Below are 22650 nucleotides of genomic sequence, written 5' to 3' on the forward strand. Positions count from 1 at the left end.
ATGAGATGGGTGACACAGTATAGAATACAGGATATAGATATGAGATGGGTGACACAGTATAGAATACAGGATATAGATATGAGATGGGTGACACAGTATAGAATACAGGATATAGATATGAGATGGGTGATGCAGTATTTACACACAATTAAAGTGACTAAGATACCGTAGAATAGTATAGAGTACAGTTTACCCATATGAGATGAGTAATGCGAGACACGGAGACATGATTAAAGTGGCTAGTGTTTCATTTCCTTAAAGTGGCCAGTGATTCCTAATCTATGTCTATAGTTAGCAGCCTCTGATGAGCTGGAGATGGCTGTTTAACAGTCAGTGGTGTAGGATACAATACAATACTGTGTGCGTGTGTGCGACTTACTGTGGCCGTTGTGGAAGTGTATCTTCTCTTCATCAGGTTCCTGCTTGGCCTTGCTGTAGCCACACCGCCTGAGAGATTTACCACATACATGATGCTGTATTACTGTCATGTTACAACACACACATTGCGCACAAACTAAACCACAAATACACACAGGAGAGCAGAGATCCTATATGAGCTAAACCACACGCAGGAGAGCAGAGATCCTATACGAGCTAAACCACACGCAGGAGAGTAGAGATCCTATATGAGCTAAACCACATACAGGAGAGCAGAGATCCTATATGAGCACACACCTGCATTGCTTGCTGTTTGGGGTTTTAGGCTGGGTTTCTGTACAGCACCTTGTGACATCAGCTGATGTAAGAAGGGCTTCATAAATACATTTGATTTGAAGAGCACAGAGGTCCCAAATGAGCTAAACAACATACAGGAGAGCAGTGATTCCATCTCTCTCTCTCTCTCTCTCTCTCTCTCTGTCTCTCTCTCTGCTCTCTCTCTCTCTGCTCTCTCGGTCTCCGTTCTCTGCATAGGGAGCAAACATCCCTCTACAGTGGTGCTCCAAACAAACATCTGAAGTCAATATTATGACAAGATGGACCCGAGATAAAGCAGATGAAAAGTGAGGACATTGATTTTAAATCTGATCCTGTTCACACACAGTGCAGAGCTGCTCCAAATGCCATGACACCATCCACCATACAGGACACAGAGCCTGGAGCTGGGGACTGCGCTGGCTCGGTGTTGCTGAGAATATTGGGTTGGCATTTTGAAGGGCAGTCTGGTGATGGGGACTAGGCTTGCCTCCGTGGATGAGGGGAGTTAGTACAGGCACTTTGGAGGGCATCAACAGCAGTAGTATCCCAGTAAGACAGGACAGGGCTGTGGTTGCCTGGGGACTGGAGGCAGTGAAACACAAGTGTTCACTGCCTCCAGTGATGAGTCAGTCAGTCAGACACAGTCAGAGGGAGGGGGGTGGAAGATATAGCCTTCTTCCCCTTCTATCACCGTTTAATTTCCCCCCGTAGTGACACTATTACATCAGTTTATTAATTAGCATTCTTATCACTCCATCTATTCCCTCATACATCTATCCCCAACCCCCTGATTCACAAGCATATAACCACTAGAATACTATATAACCACTATAATATAGAGCCACATTACACTATATAACCACTATTATACTATATAACCACTAGAATACTATATAACCACCATTAAACTATATAACCACTATTATACTATATAACCACAATAATATAGACCCACATTACACTATATAACCACTATTATACTATATAACCACTAGAATACTATATAACCACTATTATACTATATAACCACCATTAAACTATAGAACCACATTACACTATAGAACCACTAGAATACTATATAACCACTAGAATACTATATAACCGCTAGAATACTATATAACCACAAATATACTATATAACCACTATTTTACTATATAGCCACTATTATACTATATAACCACCATTAAGCTATAGAACCACATTACACTTTATAACCACTATTATACTATATAACCACTATTATACTATAAAATCCCTATTAACCTATATATCCACTATATAACCACTATTATACTATAAAATCCCTATTAACCTATATATCCACTATATAACCACTATTATGCTATAAAATCCCTATTAACCTATATATCCACTATATAACCACTATTATACTATAAAATCCCTATTAACCTATATATCCACTATATAACCACTACTATACTATAAAATCCCTATTAACCTATATATCCACTATATAACCACTACTATACTATAAAATCCCTATTAACCTATATATCCACTATATAACCACTATTATACCATATAACCACTAACAATACTATAGAACCACCATTATACTATCGAACCACTATTATACTATTTAGCCATCATTACACTATATAGCCACTATTATACTATATAATCACTAGAATACTAAATAACCTCTAGTATACTATATATCCACTATATAACCACTATTGTACTACATAGCCACTATTATACTATATAACCACTATTATACTATATAACCACTAGTATACTATATAACCACTAGTATACTATATAACCACTAGTATACTATATAACCACTATTATACTATAGAACGACTATTATACTATATAACCACTATTATACTACATAATCACTATTATACTATATAACCACTAACAATACTACATAACCACTTGTATACTATATAGCCGCTATTATACTATATAAACACTATCAATACTATAGAACCACTAATATTCTATAGAACCACTATTATACTATATAACCACTATTATACTATATAACCACTAGTATACTATATAACCACTAGTATACTATATAACCACTATTATACTAAATAACCACTAACAATACTATATAACCACTATTATACTACATAATCACTATTATACTATATAACCACTAACAATACTACATAACCACTTGTATACTATATAGCCGCTAGTATACTATATAAACACTATCAATACTATAGAACCACTAATATTCTATAGAACCACTATTATACTATATAACCACTATTATACTATAGAACCACTATTATAGCATATAATCACTATTATACTATATAACCACTAACAATACTATAGAACCACTATTATAGCATATAATCACTATTATACTATATAAACCACTAACAATACTACATAACCACTTGTATACTATATAGCCGCTATTATACTATATAAACACTAACAATACTATATAACCACTATTATACTATCAAACCACTATTATACTAAATTGCCACTATTATACTACAGAACCACTAACAATACTATAGAACCACTAACAATACTATATAACCACTATTTTTAATTTTTTTCCTAAATCAAATCAAATATTATTTTTTTTACCCCTTTTTCTCCCCAATTTCGTGGTATCCAATTGTTTAGTAGCTACTATCTTGTCTCATCGCTACAACTCCCGTACGGGCTCGGGAGAGACGAAGGTTGAAAGTCATGCGTCCTCCGATACACAACCCAACCAAGCCGCACTGCTTCTTAACACAGCGTGCATCCAACCCGGAAGCCAGCCGCAGCAATGTGTCGGAGGAAACACTGTGCACCTGGCAGTCTTGGTTAGCGCGCACTGCGCCCGGCCCGCCATAGGAGTTGCTGGTGCGCGATGAGACAAGGATTTCCCTACTGGCCAAACCCTCCCTAACCCAGACGACGCTAGGCCAATTGTGCGTCGCCCCACGGACCTCCCGGTCACGGCCGGTTACGACAGAGTCTGGGCGCGAACCCAGAGTCTCTGAGCTGCGCTTCGGTAGGTTGGTGGTAGATGGAAGGCCGTGTTGCCAAACCGAGTCCTTTGAAGAATGTCTTTGGTGGTCAATTGGATACGTTGTATTAATGTCGTTGTGTGATAGACGGGATACTCTGTCTGTTCCTTCCTAACCCTCGTTTGCAGCGGCTGTTGCTACCTCAACGGCTAGGAGGTATCACTTCCGTGGTGAATAAGATTTCAAAGTTCATACCATTCGCAACCAAAGCTCACGCTGAGGTTGGCTTAGTTCTGTAGTTGACATGTTGGTCCTTTTAACCTCTAGTGACTCCCCATCCCGCATGAGGGAGCGTAATCATCGACTGACACTAATTAGCATAACGCGACGGACATAAATATTCCTAGAAAATATTCCTATTCATGAAAATCACAAGTGAAATATATTGAGACACAGCTTAGCCTTTTGTTAATCACCCTGTCATCTCAGATTGTCTAAATATGCTTTACAGCCAAAGCTAGACAAGCATTTGTGTAAGTTTATCGATAGCCTAGCATAGCATTTTGTCCAGCTAGCAACAGGTAACTTGGTCACGGAAATCAGAAAAGCAATCAAATTAAATCGTTTACCTTTGATGAGCTTCGGATGTTTTCACTCACGAGACTCCCAGTTAGATAGCCAATGTTCCTTTTTTCCAAAAATATTATTTTTGTAGGTGAAATAGCTCCGTTTGTTCTTCAAGTTTGGCTGAGAAATCGCCCGGAAATTGCAGTCATGAAAACACCGAAAAATATTCCAAATTATCTCCATAATATCGACAGAAACATGGCAAACGTTGTTTATAATCAATCCTCAAGGTGTTTTTCAAATATCTATTTGATAATATATCCACCGGGACAATTGGTTTTTCAGTAGGACCGGTGGATTATTTTACGTGAGAATCACTCTGAGAGCCATCAGGTGACCAGTTGCGCAATGTAGCCGCTTACGGGTATTCTTCATAAATGCGTAAAACTACGTCACAATGCTGTAGACACCTTGGGGAATACGGAGAAAAAGTAATCTGGTTGATAGCCCATTCACTGCTCAATAGGGACGCATTGGAACGCAGCGCTTTCAAAACATGAGGCACTTCCGGATTGGATTTTTCTCAGGCTTTCGCCTGCAATATCAGTTCTGTTATACTCACAGACAATATTTTTACAGTTTTGGAAACTTTACAGTGTTTTCTATCCTAAGCTGTCAATTATATGCAAATTCTAGCATCTTGTCCTGACAGAAAATCCTGTTTACTACGGGAATGAAAATACTGCCCCCTAGTCACAAAAGGTTTTAACGCAGAGGCTGCAGAACTCACATACTTGGAACAGGTGGTTAGATTTTTGTCAAGGGCTTATATAGTGGAGGGACGAAAGGGGTGTGTTTCATAGTTTACAACCTATCAACCTATGTCTCTTCACGTCGGCGGGCCACTGAGTCGGGCCTAATTCACTCATGAAAACCCATTTCTCACATTTTAGAAGCTAAAATCACATTTCATCCCATCATGCATCATTTCATATTCAAACACTCTGATGTGTAGACTTTCCACTGTAGAGTTTATGTCATCTTATCATTGATGAGAATGTCTCAGATGACAACCGAACTGACATCATATTCATTAAGTACCACCGCATATGTTCAATTGGTCGGATTACCAGAATATAGTTCATTTCCCCCCACCTACTGACTTTCCCAGAATCTCTATGTTAACCAAGGGGTATAGTGGTGATGAACTAAATGTACATCCATGATAATACTGCTGTTGTAAATCAATACATCCATGATGATACTGCTGTTGTAAATCAATACATCCATGATGATACTGCTGTTGTAAATCAATACATCCATGATGATACTGCTGTTGTAAATCAATACATCCATGATGATACTGCTGTTGTAAATCAATACATCCATGATGATACTGCTGTTGTAAATTAATACATCCATGATGATACTGCTGTTGTAAATCAATACATCCATGATGATACTGCTGTTGTAAATCAATACATCCATGATGATACTGCTGTTGTAAAGCAATACATCTAGCTTTACCACTCTGACATCGCAGATGTGGAGTACAGCTCTGCAGTTGTGTTGTGCAGAGGGCGGCAGCTCCGTCTCTGTTAGTTCACTTTTCCAACCTGGCTAGTATTCTCTGCCAGACTCCTGTCTTACGTTGGGATCACCATCTCACACTGTTCTGGTCTTTCTGCGACGAGGCTCAGGCATCTGAGGCGGAGGCTCGAATCAAATGAAGACTCTTCGGCAGCAACATTGCAACATCAATGTCAAACTCGATATCTGATCCCCTATCCGACTCCAGATGATGTAAATCCTGCGTGCATTCGTTTGATTCGGCTTGCCGTTGTGAACTACACACATGTAGTATGATGTACTCCGTGTCTGATTTGACTCTGAGGGGAAATTATCTTCAATTTCCAGCCTTCCATAATAAATTAATTAGACCCCCCACAACGCCCACAAATCTTTCTCATCTTTACACTATTGTTCTAAATCCAATCAACCTCTTCTTCATCTTTCAGATAATTCAAATTCAATTGTGATGTCAAATCACATGCTCAATTATCAGGTTCTATCTGGTTTCTATCACCCAATCATTCATTGACGACATTGATTATGTGAGGAGAGAGACATTTTAGCGCCTGGGTACCAAAATCTTTCTGCACATTAGTTACTCATTTCAGGAAGATAGGTGAAAATCGCACGTCACTACTTCACAGGAGAGGCATTTGAACTTAAACATATTTTTTGGGGGGGAGCAGAAATGCCTTTCTGGAACATGTGATATTCATGTGCCTTAATAACAAGCTTGTATTCCATCTGTAAATATGAATAAATGTGTTCAATTACCAGCCTAGTTGGTTTAGCCATGGAAAAAGCCAGGGGCGGGTTTTCCCGGGGGGGCTTTACTTGGCTCATCGTGCACTAGCGACTCCTTGTGGCAGGCCGGGCGCTTGCAGGCTGACCTCAGTCGTTAGTTGAACAGTGTTTCCTCCGAAAACATTGGTGCGGGTGGGTGTTAAGAAGTGCGGTTTGGCAGGTCATGTTTCGGAGGATGTATGACTCGACCTTCGCCTCACCCGAGCCCGTTGGGGAGTAGCAGCAATGAGCCAAGATTGTAATTGAAATTTGGAGAAAACAGCGGTAAGATGTATAAAATGACTACCGGAAAGTCAGGGAAGGAGCAGGAGATTGTCATTTTTTGGTATTTTTTAAATGTATTTACAAGATCAAACGTCAGTGGCCATTGGCCTATGGTGGTTGCAGTGTTTTTAAAGGAGGGCTACTGTGTGAGGGATCGGCTATATTTTAAGGAGGGCTACTGTGTGAGGGATCGGCTATATTTTAAGGAGGGCTACTGTGTGAGGGATCGGCTATATTTTAAGTAGGGCTACTGTGTGAGGGATTGGCTATATTTTAAGTGGGGCTACTGTGTGAGGGATTGGCTATATTTTAAGTGGGGCTACTGTGTGAGGGATTGGCTATATTTTAAGTGGGGCTACTGTGTGAGGGATTGGCTATATTTTAAGTGGGGCTACTGTGTGAGGAATCGGCTATATTTTAAGGGCGACATCTGTGTGAGGGATCCGCTATATTTTAAGGGTGACTACTGTGTGAGGGATCGGCTATATTTTAAGGGGCACTAGTGTGTGAGGAATTGGCTATATTTTAATGGGGGCTACTGGGAGGCCAAAGATCTATCTAAAGTACTGAGGGCAAGGCCACAGCTAAGGCAAGATGGGTTCTATCTAAAGTACTGAGGCCAAGGCTACGGCAGGATGGGATTTATCTAAAGTACTGAGGCCAAGACAAAGGCAGGATGGGATTTATCTAAAGTACTGAGGCCAAGACAACGGCAGGATGGGATTTATCTAAAGTACTGAGGCCAAGACAACGGCAGGATGGGATTTATCTAAAGTACTGAGGCCACGAGTACGGCAGAATGGGATTTATCTAAAGTACTGAGGGCAAGGCCACAGCTAAGGGAAGATGGGATCTATCTAAAGTACTGAGGCCAAGACTACGGCAGGATGGGATATATCTAAAGTACTGAGGCCAAGACAACGGCAGGATGGGATTTATCTTATTGAGGTGCCTAGCATGTTGCAGTTACTCCTCTAGAGGCAGGAGTATAGGTACTCTCTCTTCCTTGCTCTTTATCTCTGGAATTCTAAATGGGGAACCTGACAGGCTTCAATTAAAAGGTTGCATCAGGTAAAACAGTAGACAGGTAAAACAGTAGACAGGTAAAACACAGAAACAGTAGACAGGTAAAACACAGAAACAGTAGACAGGTAAAACACAGAAACAGTAGACAGGTAAAACACAGAAACAGTAGACAGGTAAAACAGTAGACAGGTAAAACACAGAAACAGTAGACAGGTAAAACACAGAAACAGTAGAAACAGGTAAAAAAACACAGAAACAGTAGACAGGTAAAACACAGAAACAGTAGACAGGTAAAACACAGAAACAGTAGACAGGTAAAACACAGAAACAGTAGACAGGTAAAACACAGAAACAGTAGACAGTAGACAGGTAAAACACAGAAACAGTAGACAGGTAAAACACAGAAACAGTAGACAGGTAAAACACAGAAACAGTAGACAGGTAAAACACAGAAACAGTAGACAGGTAAAACACAGAAACAGTAGACAGTAGACAGGTAAAACACAGAAACAGTAGACAGGTAAAACACAGAAACAGTAGACAGGTAAAACACAGAAACAGTAGACAGGTAAAACACAGAAACAGTAGACAGGTAAAACAGTAGACAGGTAAAACACAGAAACAGTAGACAGGTAATACAGTAGACAGGTAAAACACAGAAACAGTAGACAGGTAAAACAGTAGACAGGTAAAACACAGAAACAGTAGACAGGTAAAACACAGAAACAGTAGACAGGTAAAACACAGAAACAGTAGACAGGTAAAACACAGAAACAGTAGACAGGTAAAACACAGAAACAGTAGACAGGTAAAACACAGAAACAGTAGACAGGTAAAACAGTAGACAGGTAAAACACAGAAACAGTAGACAGGTAAAACACAGAAACAGTAGACAGGTAAAACACAGAAACAGTAGACAGGTAAAACACAGAAACAGTAGACAGGTAAAACACAGAAACAGTAGACAGGTAAAACACAGAAACAGTAGACAGGTAAAACACAGAAACAGTAGACAGGTAAAACAGTAGACAGGTAAAACACAGAAACAGTAGACAGGTAAAACACAGAAACAGTAGACAGGTAAAACACAGAAACAGTAGACAGGTAAAACAGAAACAGAAACAGTAGACAGGTAAAACACAGAAACAGTAGACAGGTAAAACACAGACAGGTAAAAAAACACAGAAACAGTAGACAGGTAAAACAGTAGACAGGTAAAACACAGAAACAGTAGATAGGTAAAACAGTAGACAGGTAAAACACAGAAACAGTAGACAGGTAAAACACAGAAACAGTAGACAGGTAAAACACAGAAACAGTAGACAGGTAAAACACAGAAACAGTAGACAGGTAAAACACAGAAACAGTAGACAGGTAAAACACAGAAACAGTAGACAGGTAAAACAGTAGACAGGTAAAACACAGAAACAGTAGACAGGTAAAACACAGAAACAGTAGACAGGTAAAACACAGAAACAGTAGACAGGTAAAACACAGAAACAGTAGACAGGTAAAACACAGAAACAGTAGACAGGTGAAAGAGTAGACAGGTAAAACACAGAAACAGTAGACAGGTAAAACACAGAAACAGTAGACAGGTAAAACAGTAGACAGGTAAAACACAGAAACAGTAGACAGGTAAAACACAGAAACAGTAGACAGGTAAAACACAGAAACAGTAGACAGGTAAAACACAGAAACAGTAGACAGGTAAAACACAGAAACGTAGACAGGTAAAACACAGAAACAGTAGACAGGTAAAACACAGAAACAGTAGACAGGTAAAACACAGAAACAGTAGACAGGTAAAACACAGAAACAGTAGACAGGTAAAACACAGAAACAGTAGACAGGTAAAACACAGAAACAGTAGACAGGTAAAACACAGAAACAGTAGACAGGTAAAACAGAAACAGTAGACAGGTAAAACACAGAAACAGTAGACAGGTAAAACACAGAAACAGTAGACAGGTAAAACACAGAAACAGTAGACAGGTAAAACACAGAAACAGTAGACAGGTAAAACACAGAAACAGTAGACAGGTAAAACACAGAAACAGTAGACAGGTAAAACACAGAAACAGTAGACAGGTAAAACACAGAAACAGTAGACAGGTAAAACAGTAGAACAGTAGACAGGTAAAACACAGAAACAGTAGATAGGTAAAACAGTAGACAGGTAAAACACAGAAACAGTAGACAGGTAAAACAGTAGACAGGTAAAACAGTAGACAGGTAAAACAGAAGTAGACAGGTAAAACAGTAGAAGGGTAAAACAGTAGACAGGTAAAACACAGAAACAGTAGACAGGTAAAACACAGAAACAGTAGATAGGTAAACAGTAGACAGGTAAAACACAGAAACAGTAGACAGGTAAAACACAGAAACAGTAGACAGGTAAAACACAGAAACAGTAGACAGGTAAAACACAGAAACAGTAGACAGGTAAAACACAGAAACAGTAGATAGGTAAAACAGTAGAAACAGGTAAAAAACACAAAACAGTAGACAGGTAAAACAGTAGACAGGTAAAACACAGAAACAGTAGACAGGTAAAACACAGAAACAGTAGACAGGTAAAACACAGAAACAGTAGACAGGTAAAACACAGAAACAGTAGACAGGTAAAACACAGAAACAGTAGACAGGTAAAACACAGAAACAGTAGACAGGTAAAACAGTAGACAGGTAAAACACAGAAACAGTAGACAGGTAAAACAGAAACAGTACAGGTAAAACACAGTAGACAGGTAAAACACAGAAACAGTAGACAGGTAAAACACAGAAACAGTAGACAGGTAAAACAGTAGACAGGTAAAACACAGAAACAGTAGACAGGTAAAACAGTAGACAGGTAAAACACAGAAACAGTAGACAGGTAAAACACAGAAACAGTAGACAGGTAAAAAACAGTAGAAAAGGTAAAACAGAAACAGAAAAACAGTAGACAGGTAAAACACAGAAACAGTAGACAGGTAAAACACAGAAACAGTAGATAGGTAAAACAGTAGACAGGTAAAACACAGAAACAGTAGACAGGTAAAACACAGAAACAGTAGACAGGTAAAACACAGAAACAGTAGACAGGTAAAAAACACAGAAACAGTAGACAGGTAAAACACAGAAACAGTAGACAGGTAAAACACAGAAACAGTAGACAGGTAAAACACAGAAACAGTAGACAGGTAAAACACAGAAACAGTAGACAGGTAAAACACAGAAACAGTAGATAGGTAAAACAGTAGACAGGTAAAACACAAAACAGTAGACAGGTAAAACAGTAGACAGGTAAAACACAGAAACAGTAGATAGGTAAAACAGTAGACAGGTAAAACACAGAAACAGTAGATAGGTAAAACACAGAACAGTAGACAGGTAAAACACAGAAAGGTAAAACACAGAAACAGTAGACAGGTAAAACACAGAAACAGTAGACAGGTAAAACACAGAAACAGTAGATAGGTAAAACACAGTAGACAGGTAAAACACAGAAACAGTAGACAGGTAAAACAGTAGACAGGTAAAACAGTAGACAGGTAAAACAGTAGACAGGTAAAACAGTAGACAGGTAAAACAGTAGACAGGTAAAAACAGAAACAGTAGACAGGTAAAACACAGAAACAGTAGACAGGTAAAACACAGAAACAGTAGATAGGTAAAACACAGAAACAGTAGAAAACAGGTAAAACACAGAAACAGTAGACAGGTAAAACACAGAAACAGTAGACAGGTAAAACACAGAAACAGTAGACAGGTAAAACACAGAAACAGTAGACAGGTAAAACACAGAAAAACAGTAGACAGGTAAAACAGAAAACAGAAACAGACAGGTAAAACACAGAAACAGTAGACAGGTAAAACACAGAAACAGTAGACAGGTAAAACAGTAGACAGGTAAAACACAGAAACAGTAGACAGGTAAAACAGTAGAAACAGGTAAAACACAGAAACAGTAGACAGGTAAAACACAGAAACAGTAGACAGGTAAAACACAGAAACAGTAGACAGGTAAAACACAGAAACAGTAGACAGGTAAAACACAGAAACAGTAGATAGGTAATACAGTAGACAGGTAAAACACAGAAACAGTAGACAGGTAAAACAGTAGACAGGTAAAACACAGAAACAGTAGACAGGTAAAACACAGAAACAGTAGACAGGTAAAACACAGAAACAGTAGACAGGTAAAACACAGAAACAGTAGACAGGTAAAACACAGAAACAGTAGACAGGTAAAACACAGAAACAGTAGACAGGTAAAACACAGAAACAGTAGACAGGTAAAACACAGAAACAGTAGACAGGTAAAACAGTAGACAGGTAAAACACAGAAACAGTAGACAGGTAAAACAGTAGACAGGTAAAACACAGAAACAGTAGATAGGTAAAACACAGAAACAGTAGATAGGTAAAACACAGAAACAGTAGACAGGTAAAACAGTAGACAGGTAAAACACAGAAACAGTAGACAGGTAAAACACAGAAACAGTAGACAGGTAAAACACAGAAACAGTAGATAGGTAATACAGTAGACAGGTAAAACACAGAAACAGTAGACAGGTAAAACAGTAGACAGGTAAAACACAGAAACAGTAGACAGGTAAAACACAGAAACAGTAGACAGGTAAAACACAGAAACAGTAGACAGGTAAAACACAGAAACAGTAGACAGGTAAAACACAGAAACAGTAGACAGGTAAAACACAGAAACAGTAGATAGGTAAAACACAGAAACAGTAGACAGGTAAAACACAGAAACAGTAGACAGGTGAAAGAGTAGACAGGTAAAACACAGAAAGTGCAGGAATTGCACAGGCTGAAGTCAGCAACCTAATGTAGGCCTAAGGAAAGATGTCCTTATTAAACTGTATCCAGAGTTTAATGTTATTGTGTTGGATATAATGAGAATATTGAAATGGCCAAATATTGAACCCGGTGAATATTGAACCCTGTGAATATTAAACCCTGTGAATATTGAACCCTGTGAATATTGAACACTGTTACTATTGAACCCTGTGAATATTGAACCCAGTGAATATTGAACCCAGTGAATATTGAACCCGGTGAATATTGAACCCTGTGAATATTGAACCCTGTGAATATTGAACCCAGTGAATATTGAACACTGTCTGTGTTATTATTTTCCTGCTGTGGCAGAAATGATCCAAATGGTACCTTGTTGCTCTACGGTGTTGGTATTGTTGTTGCCCTACTGTTGGTATTGTTGTTGTCTGCAGCAGGCCAGTCATAGTGACTGTTGGTATTGTTGTTGTCAGCAGCAGGCCAGTCATAGTGACTGTTGGTATTGTTGTTGTCAGCAGCAGGTCAGTCATAGTGACTGTTGGTATTGTTGTTGTCAGCAGCAGGCCAGTAATAGTGACTGTAGGTATTGTTGTTGTCAGCAGCAGGCCAGTAATAGTGACTGTAGGTATTGTTGTTGTCAGCAGCAGGTCAGTCATAGTGACTGTTGGTATTGTTGTTGTCAGCAGCAGGCCAGTAATAGTGACTGTTGGTATTGTTGTTGTCAGCAGCAGGCCAGTCATAGTGACTGTTGGTATTGTTGTTGTCAGCAGCAGGCCAGTAATAGTGACTGTTGGTATTGTTGTTGTCAGCAGCAGGCCAGTCATAGTGACTGTTGGTATTGTTGTTGTCAGCAGCAGGCCAGTAATAGTGACTGTTGGTATTGTTGTTGTCAGCAGCAGGCCAGTCATAGTGACTGTTGGTATTGTTGTTGTCAGCAGCAGGCCAGTCATAGTGACTGTTGGTATTGTTGTTGTCAGCAGCAGGTCAGTCATAGTGACTGTTGGTATTGTTGTTGTCAGCAGCAGGTCAGTCATAGTGACTGTTGGTATTGTTGTTGTCAGCAGCAGGCCAGTCATAGTGACTGTTGGTATTGTTGTTGTCAGCAGCAGGCCAGTAATAGTGACTGTAGGTATTGTTGTTGTCAGCAGCAGGCCAGTAATAGTGACTGTAGGTATTGTTGTTGTCAGCAGCAGGTCAGTCATAGTGACTGTTGGTATTGTTGTTGTCAGCAGCAGGCCAGTAATAGTGACTGTTGGTATTGTTGTTGTCAGCAGCAGGCCAGTCATAGTGACTGTTGGTATTGTTGTTGTCAGCAGCAGGCCAGTAATAGTGACTGTTGGTATTGTTGTTGTCAGCAGCAGGTCAGTCATAGTGACTGTTGGTATTGTTGTTGTCAGCAGCAGGCCAGTAATAGTGACTGTTGGTATTGTTGTTGTCAGCAGCAGGCCAGTCATAGTGACTGTTGGTATTGTTGTTGTCAGCAGCAGGCCAGTAATAGTGACTGTAGGTATTGTTGTTGTCTAAACAGTTGTTGTAGCAGCAGGCCAGTAATAGTGACTGTAGGTATTGTTGTTGTCAGCAGCAGGCCAGTAATAGTGACTGTAGGTATTGTTGTTGTCAGCAGCAGGCCAGTCATAGTGACTGTTGGTATTGTTGTTGTCAGCAGCAGGCCAGTAATAGTGACTGTAGGTATTGTTGTTGTCAGCAGCAGGTCAGTCATAGTGACTGTTGGTATTGTTGTTGTCAGCAGCAGGCCAGTCATAGTGACTGTTGGTATTGTTGTTGTCAGCAGCAGGTCAGTCATAGTGACTGTTGGTATTGTTGTTGTCAGCAGCAGGCCAGTCATAGTGACTGTTGGTATTGTTGTTGTCAGCAGCAGGCCAGTCATAGTGACTGTTGGTATTGTTGTTGTCAGCAGCAGGTCAGTCATAGTGACTGTTGGTATTGTTGTTGTCAGCAGCAGGCCAGTCATAGTGACTGTTGGTATTGTTGTTGTCAGCAGCAGGCCAGTAATAGTGACTGTTGGTATTGTTGTTGCTCTATGGTGGTGATATTGTCATGCAAAGTAACCTGTGCAGCGTGCGAGAAACAGGATATTGTCTCTGCCTCAGCTTCCTGTGAGGGTATTGTGGAACATCCATAGAATAGAATGACAGAAATCATCACTGTATTTGTATGAGAACAGCCCCATCCTCCCCATGCCGTAGCCTTCACACACCAGACACATGGAAAGCCTGTTAGTTCATCAGCTAACATAACACAACATGACCAGAGTTACCTAAAACACTTAGAGCAGGGGACACAGACAGGGACAAGGCAGGGGACACAGACAGGGACAAGGCAGGGGACACAGACAGGGACAAGGCAGGGGACACAGACAGGGACAAGGCAGGGGACACAGACAGGGACAAGGCAGGGGACAGAGACAGGGATACAGACAGGGACACAGATAGGGACAGGCAGTAGACAGAGACAGGGACAAGGCAGGAGACAGAGACAGGGATAAGGCAGGGGACAGAGATGGGGACACAGACAGGGACAAGTCAGGGACAAGGCAGGAGACAGAGACAGGGACAAGGCAGGGGACAGAGACAGGGACACAGGCAGGGTGAAAGAGATATCTTACCTTCCACTAAGCAGTAAGCCAGTCACCAGGGCCAGTAGAATAACCCCTACAGTGATGACCACAGCGACGATGGGGAACTGAGACCGGTCACTGGATGCAGCTACTGCTGGGGTATGGCAGACTGTTAGTGGGGACGCTGACACGTACGTCCAAAACTAAACAGTCTATAGGTCCTATACTAAACAGTCTATATACGTCCAATACTAAACAAGTTAATATAGGTCCTATACTAAACAGTCTATATAGGTCCAATACTAAACAGTCTATATAGGTCCAATACTAAACAGTCTATATAGGTCCAATACTAAACAGCCTATATAGGTCCTATACTAAACAGTCTATATAGGTCCTATACTAAACAGTCTGTATAGGTCCTATACTAAACAGTCTGTATAGGTCCTATACTAAACAGTCTATATAGGTCCAATACTAAACAGTCTATATAGGTCCTATACTAAACAGTCTATAGGTCCTATACTAAACAGTCTATATAGGTCCTATACTAAACAGTCTGTATAGGTCCTATACTAAACAGTCTATATAGGTCCTATACTAAACAGTCTATATAGGTCCTATACTAAACAGTCTATATAGGTCCTATACTAAACAGTCTATATAGGTCCTATACTAAACAGTCTGTATAGGTCCTATACTAAACAGTCTATATAGGTCCTATACTAAACAGTCTATATAGGTCCTATACTAAACAGTCTATATAGGTCCTATACTAAACAGTCTGTATAGGTCCTATACTAAACAGTCTATATAGGTCCTATACTAAACAGTCTGTATAGGTCCTATACTAAACAGTCTATATAGGTCCTATACTAAACAGTCTATATAGGTCCTATACTAAACAGTCTATAGGTCCTATACTAAACAGTCTATAGAGGTCCTATACTAAACAGTCTATAGGTCCTATACTAAACAGTCTATATAGGTCCTATACTAAACAGACCTATATGCCTGGTGTAATCATGCAATATATTTTCCGGAGAGTCACAGATCAATGCTTTACACAGATCAATGCTTTACACAGATCAATGCTTTACACAGATCAATGCGTTACACAGATCAATGCTTTACACAGATCAATGCTTTACACAGATCAATGCTTTACGCAGATCAATGCTTTACACAGATCAATGCTTTACACAGATCAATGCTTTACACAGATCAATGCTTTACACAGATCAATGCTTTACACAGATCAATGCTTTACGCAGATCAATGCTTTACGCAGATCAATGCTTTACGCAGATCAATGCTTTACGCAGATCAATGCTTTACGCAGATCAATGCTTTACGCAGATCAATGCTTTACACAGATCAATGCTTTACACAGATCAATGCTTTACGCAGATCAATGCTTTACACAGATCAATGCTTTACGCAGATCAATGCTTTACGCAGATCAATGCTTTACGCAAAACAAGGCTTTACCCAGAACAAGGCTTTACGCAGAACAAGGCTTTACACAGATCAATGCTTTACGCAAAACAAGGCTTTACCCAGAACAAGGCTTTACGCAGAACAAGGCTTTACACAGAACAAGGCTTTACGCAGAACAAGGCTTTACACAGAACAAGGCTTTACACAGCATGTGTGTATTATCTATATAAATGCATGACTTACAGTAGGGGCTGGTCTCAAACTCGAAGCGTCGGCTGAATCCTCCGTACCCGGCTGATGTTCTGGCTCTGATCTGGAATATGTAGACTGATGATGGCTTCAGCCCGTCTGCTACGATTTCTGTTTCCTTGCACTTGATGATGGTGTAGCTGGTTTCCTGGTCCTAGGAGAGAGCCCAGAGAGAAAGCCACAAGGATGAATGTGTGTGTGTGCTCACCACTAGGCTACCTGCTACCTTTGTGAGGTTGTAGTATGTAGGTAGGTAGCTGCAGGTAATTGGAGGTAGTTGTAGTTAGTTCGAGGTAGTTGTAAGTAATTGTACGTAATTGTAGGTATTGGTAATTCTAGGCAGTTTTTTTAAATATTTTTTATTTATTTCACCTTTATTTAACCAGGTAGGCTAGTTGAGAACAAGTTCTCATTTGCAACTGCGACCTGGCCAAGATAAAGCATAGCAGTGTGAACAGACAACACAGAGTTACACATGGAGTAAACAATTAACAAGTCAATAACACAGTAGAAAAAAAGAGTCTATATACAATGTGTGCAAAAGGCATGAGGAGGTAGGCGAATAATTACAATTTTGCAGATTAACACTGGAGTGATAAATGATCAGATGGTCATGTACAGGTAGAGATATTGGTGTGCAAAAAAGCAGAAAAGTAAATAAATATAAACAGTATGGGGATGAGGTCGGTAGAATTGGGTGGGCTATTTACCGATAGACTATGTACAGCTGCAGCGATCGGATAGCTGCTCAGATAGCAGATGTTTGAAGTTGGTGAGGGAGATAAAAGTCTCCAACTTCAGCGATTTTTGCAATTCGTTCCAGACACAGGCAGCAGAGAACTGGAACGAAAGGCGGCCAAATTAGGTGTTGGCTTTAGGGATGATCAGTGAGATACACCTGCTGGAACGTGTGCTACGGGTGGGTGTTGCCATCGTGACCAGTGAACTGAGATAAGGCGGAGCTTTACCTAGCATGGACTTGTAGATGACCTGGAGCCAGTGGGTCTGGCGACGAATATGTAGCGAGGGCCAGCCGACTAGAGCATACAGGTCGCAGTGGTGGGTGGTATAAGGTGCTTTAGTAACAAAACGGATGGCACTGTGATAAACTGCATCCAGTTTGCTGAGTAGAGTGTTGGAAGCTATTTTGTAGATGACATCGCCGAAGTCGAGGATCGGTAGGATAGTCCGTTTTATTAGGGTACGTTTGGCAGCGTGAGTGAAGGAGGCTTTGTTGCGGAATAGAAAGCCGACTCTAGATTTGATTTTAGATTGGAGATGTTTGATATGAGTCTGGAAGGAGAGTTTACAGTCTAGCCAGACACCTAGGTACTTATAGATGTCCACATATTCTAGGTCAGAACCATCCAGGGTGGTGATACTAGTCGGGCGTGCGGGTGCAGGCAGCGAACGGTTGAAAAGCATGCATTTGGTGAGGTGTAGTATGTAGGTAGCTGCAGGTAATTGTAGGTATTGGTAATTGTAGGTAGTTTTGTGAGGTTGTAGTATGTAGGTAGGTAGCTGCAGGTAATTGTAGGTAGTTTTGTGAGGTTGTAGTATTTAGATAGGTAGCTGCAGGTAATTGTAGGTCGTTTTGTGAGGTTGTAGTATGTAGGTAGGTAGCTGCAGGTAATTCTGGGTAGTTTTGTGAGGTTGTAGTATGTAGGTAGGTAGCTGCAGGTAATTCTAGGTAGTTTTGTGAGGTTGTAGTATGTAGGTAGGTAGCTTCAGGTAATTCTAGGTAGTTTTGTGAGGTTGTAGTATGTAGGTAGCTGCAGGTAATTGTAGGTTTTGGTAATTCTGGGTAGTTTTGTGAGGTTGTAGTATGTAGGTAGGTAGCTGCAGGTAATTCTGGGTAGTTTTGTGAGGTTGTAGTATTTAGATAGGTAGCTGCAGGTAATTGTAGGTCGTTTTGTGAGGTTGTAGTATGTAGGTAGGTAGCTGCAGGTAATTCTGGGTAGTTTTGTGAGGTTTTGTAGGTTGTAGTATGGTAGGTAGGTAGCTGCAGGTAATTCTAGGTAGTTTTGTAGTTTTAGTGAGGTTGTAGGTATGTAGGTGGGTTGTAGTATGTAGGTAGGTAGCTGCAGGTAATTCTGGGTAGTTTTGTGAGGTTGTAGTATGTAGGTAGGTAGCTGCAGGTAATTCTGGGTAGTTTTGTGAGGTTGTAGTATGTAGGTAGCTGCAGGTAATTGTAGGAAGTTGTGGGTAGTTGCTGATTGTTTGAGGTTGTGTGTTTGAGGGTTAGTTGTACCTTCTCAAAGTATTTGATCTCGTACTCCAGGATTATCCCGTTGGGTCTGTCTGGCTCCTGCCACGACACAGAGATACTGTTCTTCCCAGAATTCCCTTTCCGCACCACACTCACAGGAGACGGGGCTAAAACAGAGGAACAAAGAGAAACCAATCAATCAAATGTATTTCTAAAGCACACACACACACACACACACACACACACACACACACACACACACACACACACACACACACACACACACACACACACACACACACACACACACACACACACACACACACACACACACACACACACACACACACACACACACACACACACACAGCGTAGCAACATCTCAGACACTATTCTCACTGAACACTAAACCTGCAAACAATACAGGTCGCAAACACAGACACAATGGTATGGATGTCACACATTGTAGTAATGTACACAGAGATCAGGCAAAGGCTAAGAAGCCTTCACTAATGACAAACTACTATCCTATATTGATTAGATTTCCTCTCCATAATGTATACACAGTATATCATTAGTAGAAGCTTAGAACCAGAGGTGTGGACTCCAGTCACATGACATGATGACTTGAGACTTGACTTGATAGAAAATAAAATAACTTCAGACTTAACTTGGACTTGGAGCCTCGAAACTCAGGACTTGACTAGACACTGATGATGACTTGAAATTATCTGGCCAGGTTTCGTAATGTTTTGTCACTCATTTTGTGGCACAGAGTCTACGTGGATTGCTCTCCACGCAGCCAGAGACAGTTGGCGCAGTTCAGAACAAAATTGCCTCAAAAAAAAAAAAAACATGCAGATTTGAAAGTGAAATGCATACTCAGCCCTCTGATTGGACAAGCAAACTATCAATCAACACAGGTCGACTGAGCTAACACATTGGTTATCAAAGTGAAGAAGGTTGTGGGGCATTGCAAGTATGAAACTGAATGGGAAAAATACACATTTTTCATACAAAGTTTCACTGGCTACATACAGTGCCTTCGGAAAGTATTCAGACCCCTTCACCTTTTTCCACATTTTGTTATGTTACAGCCTTATTATAAAATTGATTTAAAAAAAATGAGCATTCTACACACAATACACCATAATGACAAAGCGAAAACAGGTCATTAGAAATGTTTGCATATTTATTAAATATAAAAAACAGAAATACCCTTTGCTATGAGACTAGAAATTGGGCTCAGGAGCATCCTGTTTCCATTGATCATCCTTGAGATGTTTCTACATCTTGATTGGAGTCCACCTGTGGTAAATTCAATTGATTGGACATGATTTGGAAAGACACACACCTGTCTATATAAGGTCCCACAGTTGACAGTGCATGTCAGAGCAAAAATCAAGTTATGAGGTCGAAGGAAATTGTCCGTAGAGCTCTGAGACAGGATTGTGTCGATGCACAAATCTGGGGAAGGGTATCAAAACATTTCTGCAGCATTGAAGGTCCCCAAGAACACATTGGCTTCCATCAATCTAAAATGTAAGACGTTTGGAACCATTGAGACTCTTCCTTGAGATGGTCGCCAGGCCAAACTGAGCAATCGGGGGAGAAGGGCATTGGTCAGGGAGGTGACCAAGAACCCGACAGAGCTCTAGAGTTCCTCTGTGGAGATGAGAGAACCTTCCAGAAGGACAACCATCTCTGCAGCACTCCACCAATCAGGCCTTATGGTAGAGTGGCCAGACATAAGCCACTCTTCAGTAAACGGCACATGACAGCCCACTTGGAGTTGTCAAAATGCACTTGAAGACTCTCAGACCATGAGGAACAAGATTTTCTGTTCTGATTGAAGTCTTTGGCCTCCTTGCCAAGCGTCACATCTGGAGGAAACCTGGCACCATCCCTACGGTGAAGCATGGTGGTGGCAGCATCATACTGTGGGGATGTTTTTCAGCGGCAGGGACTGGGAGACTAGTCAGGATAGAGGGAAAGATGAACGGAGCAAAGTACTGATGCTTGGTGAAAACCTGCTCCAGAGCGCTCAGGACCTCCGACTGGGGCGAAGGTTCACCTTCTAACAGGACAACAACGTACCCACCCTAGTCACACCCTGACCTAACCAAAATATACTGAAAAACAAAGATATCTAAGGTCAGGGCGTGACAGTACCCCCCCCCAAAGGTGTGGGCTCCCGGCCGCAAACCTGAACCTATAGGGGAGGTCTGGGTGAGCATCTACCCTCGGTGGCGGCTCCGGTTCTGGAAGCAGCTGATCCCTCCACTTCTGTGGAACCGGACTGTGAATCATCGCCGGAGGTTCTGGACTACAGCTCGTCGCTGAAAACTCTAGACTGCAGCTCGTCGCTAGAGGCCCCGGACTGGGGACCGTCGCTGGGGGCCCGGACTGGGGACCGTCGCTGGAGGCCCCGGACTGCGGACCGTCGCTGGAGGCCCCGGACTGGGGACCGTCGCTGGAGGCCCCGGACTGGGGACCGTCGTTGGAGGTTCCGGGGACAGTCGCTGGAGGCCCCCAGTTGGGGACCGGCTGAGGCCCCGGACTGGGGACCGTCGCTGGAGGCCCCGGACTGGGGACCGTCGCTGGAGGCCCCGGACTGGGGACCATCGTTGGAGGTTCCGGACTGGGGGCCGTTGTTGGAGGTTCCGGACTGGGGGCAGTCGTTGGAGACCCCGGATTCTCTTTTAATGAATGCAACACTTAAAAACAACAAAACCAACAAACGAAACGTGAAGTTATACAAATTAGTATAGACAGGCAACTAAACATAGTCAAGATCTCACAACACAAATGAGGAAAATGGAAACCTAAATATGATCCCCAATCAGAGACAATAATAAACAGCAAAGGGTCTGAATACTTATATAAATGTGATGTTTTTTATTTTTAACAAAATAGCAAAATTTTCTAGAAACCTATTTTCGCTTTGTCATTGTGTGATATTGTGCTTTTTGATGATAAAAAATGATTTAATACATTTTAGAATAAGGCTGTAACCTGTAATCTGAATACATTTTAGAATAAGGCTGTAACCTGTAATCTGAATATTTTTTAGAATAAGGCTGTAACCTGTAATCTGAATACTTTTTAGAATAAGGCTGTAACCTGTAATCTGAATACATTTTAGAATAAGGCTGTAACCTGGAATCTGAATACATTTTAGAATAAGGCTGTAACCTGTAATCTGAATATTTTTTAGAATAAGGCTGTAACCTGTAATCTGAATACATTTTAGAATAAGGCTGTAACCTGGAATCTGAATATTTTTAGAATAAGGCTGTAACCTGTAATCTGAATACATTTTAGAATAAGGCTGTAACCTGTAATCTGAATATTTTTTAGAATAAGGCTGTAACCTGTAATCTGAATACATTTTAGAATAAGGCTGTAACCTGGAATCTGAATACATTTTAGAATAAGGCTGTAACCTGTAATCTGAATACTTTTTAGAATAAGGCTGTAAC

The 22650-nt window shown here is 40.9% G+C and overlaps 1 protein-coding gene across 2 annotated transcripts in view; it reads right to left on the reverse strand.

The window, feature by feature from the left end:
• The window catches only part of LOC112240907 (ephrin type-A receptor 5), a 180317-nt gene that overhangs the window by 50736 nt on the left and 106931 nt on the right, over window positions 1–22650 (reverse strand). For both annotated transcript variants that reach the window (XM_042326366.1, XM_042326365.1), the window contains exons 6-9: window positions 19211–19335; window positions 16954–17113; window positions 15319–15421; window positions 380–447 (exon numbers count right to left, since the gene is read on the reverse strand). In XM_042326366.1, the coding sequence (XP_042182300.1) occupies window positions 380–447; window positions 15319–15421; window positions 16954–17113; window positions 19211–19335 (456 nt within the window). The remainder of the gene's footprint in view (window positions 1–379; window positions 448–15318; window positions 15422–16953; window positions 17114–19210; window positions 19336–22650) is intronic.

The sequence above is a fragment of the Oncorhynchus tshawytscha genome, linkage group LG09, assembly GCF_018296145.1.
Source record: "Oncorhynchus tshawytscha isolate Ot180627B linkage group LG09, Otsh_v2.0, whole genome shotgun sequence".
NCBI lineage: Eukaryota > Metazoa > Chordata > Actinopteri > Salmoniformes > Salmonidae > Oncorhynchus > Oncorhynchus tshawytscha.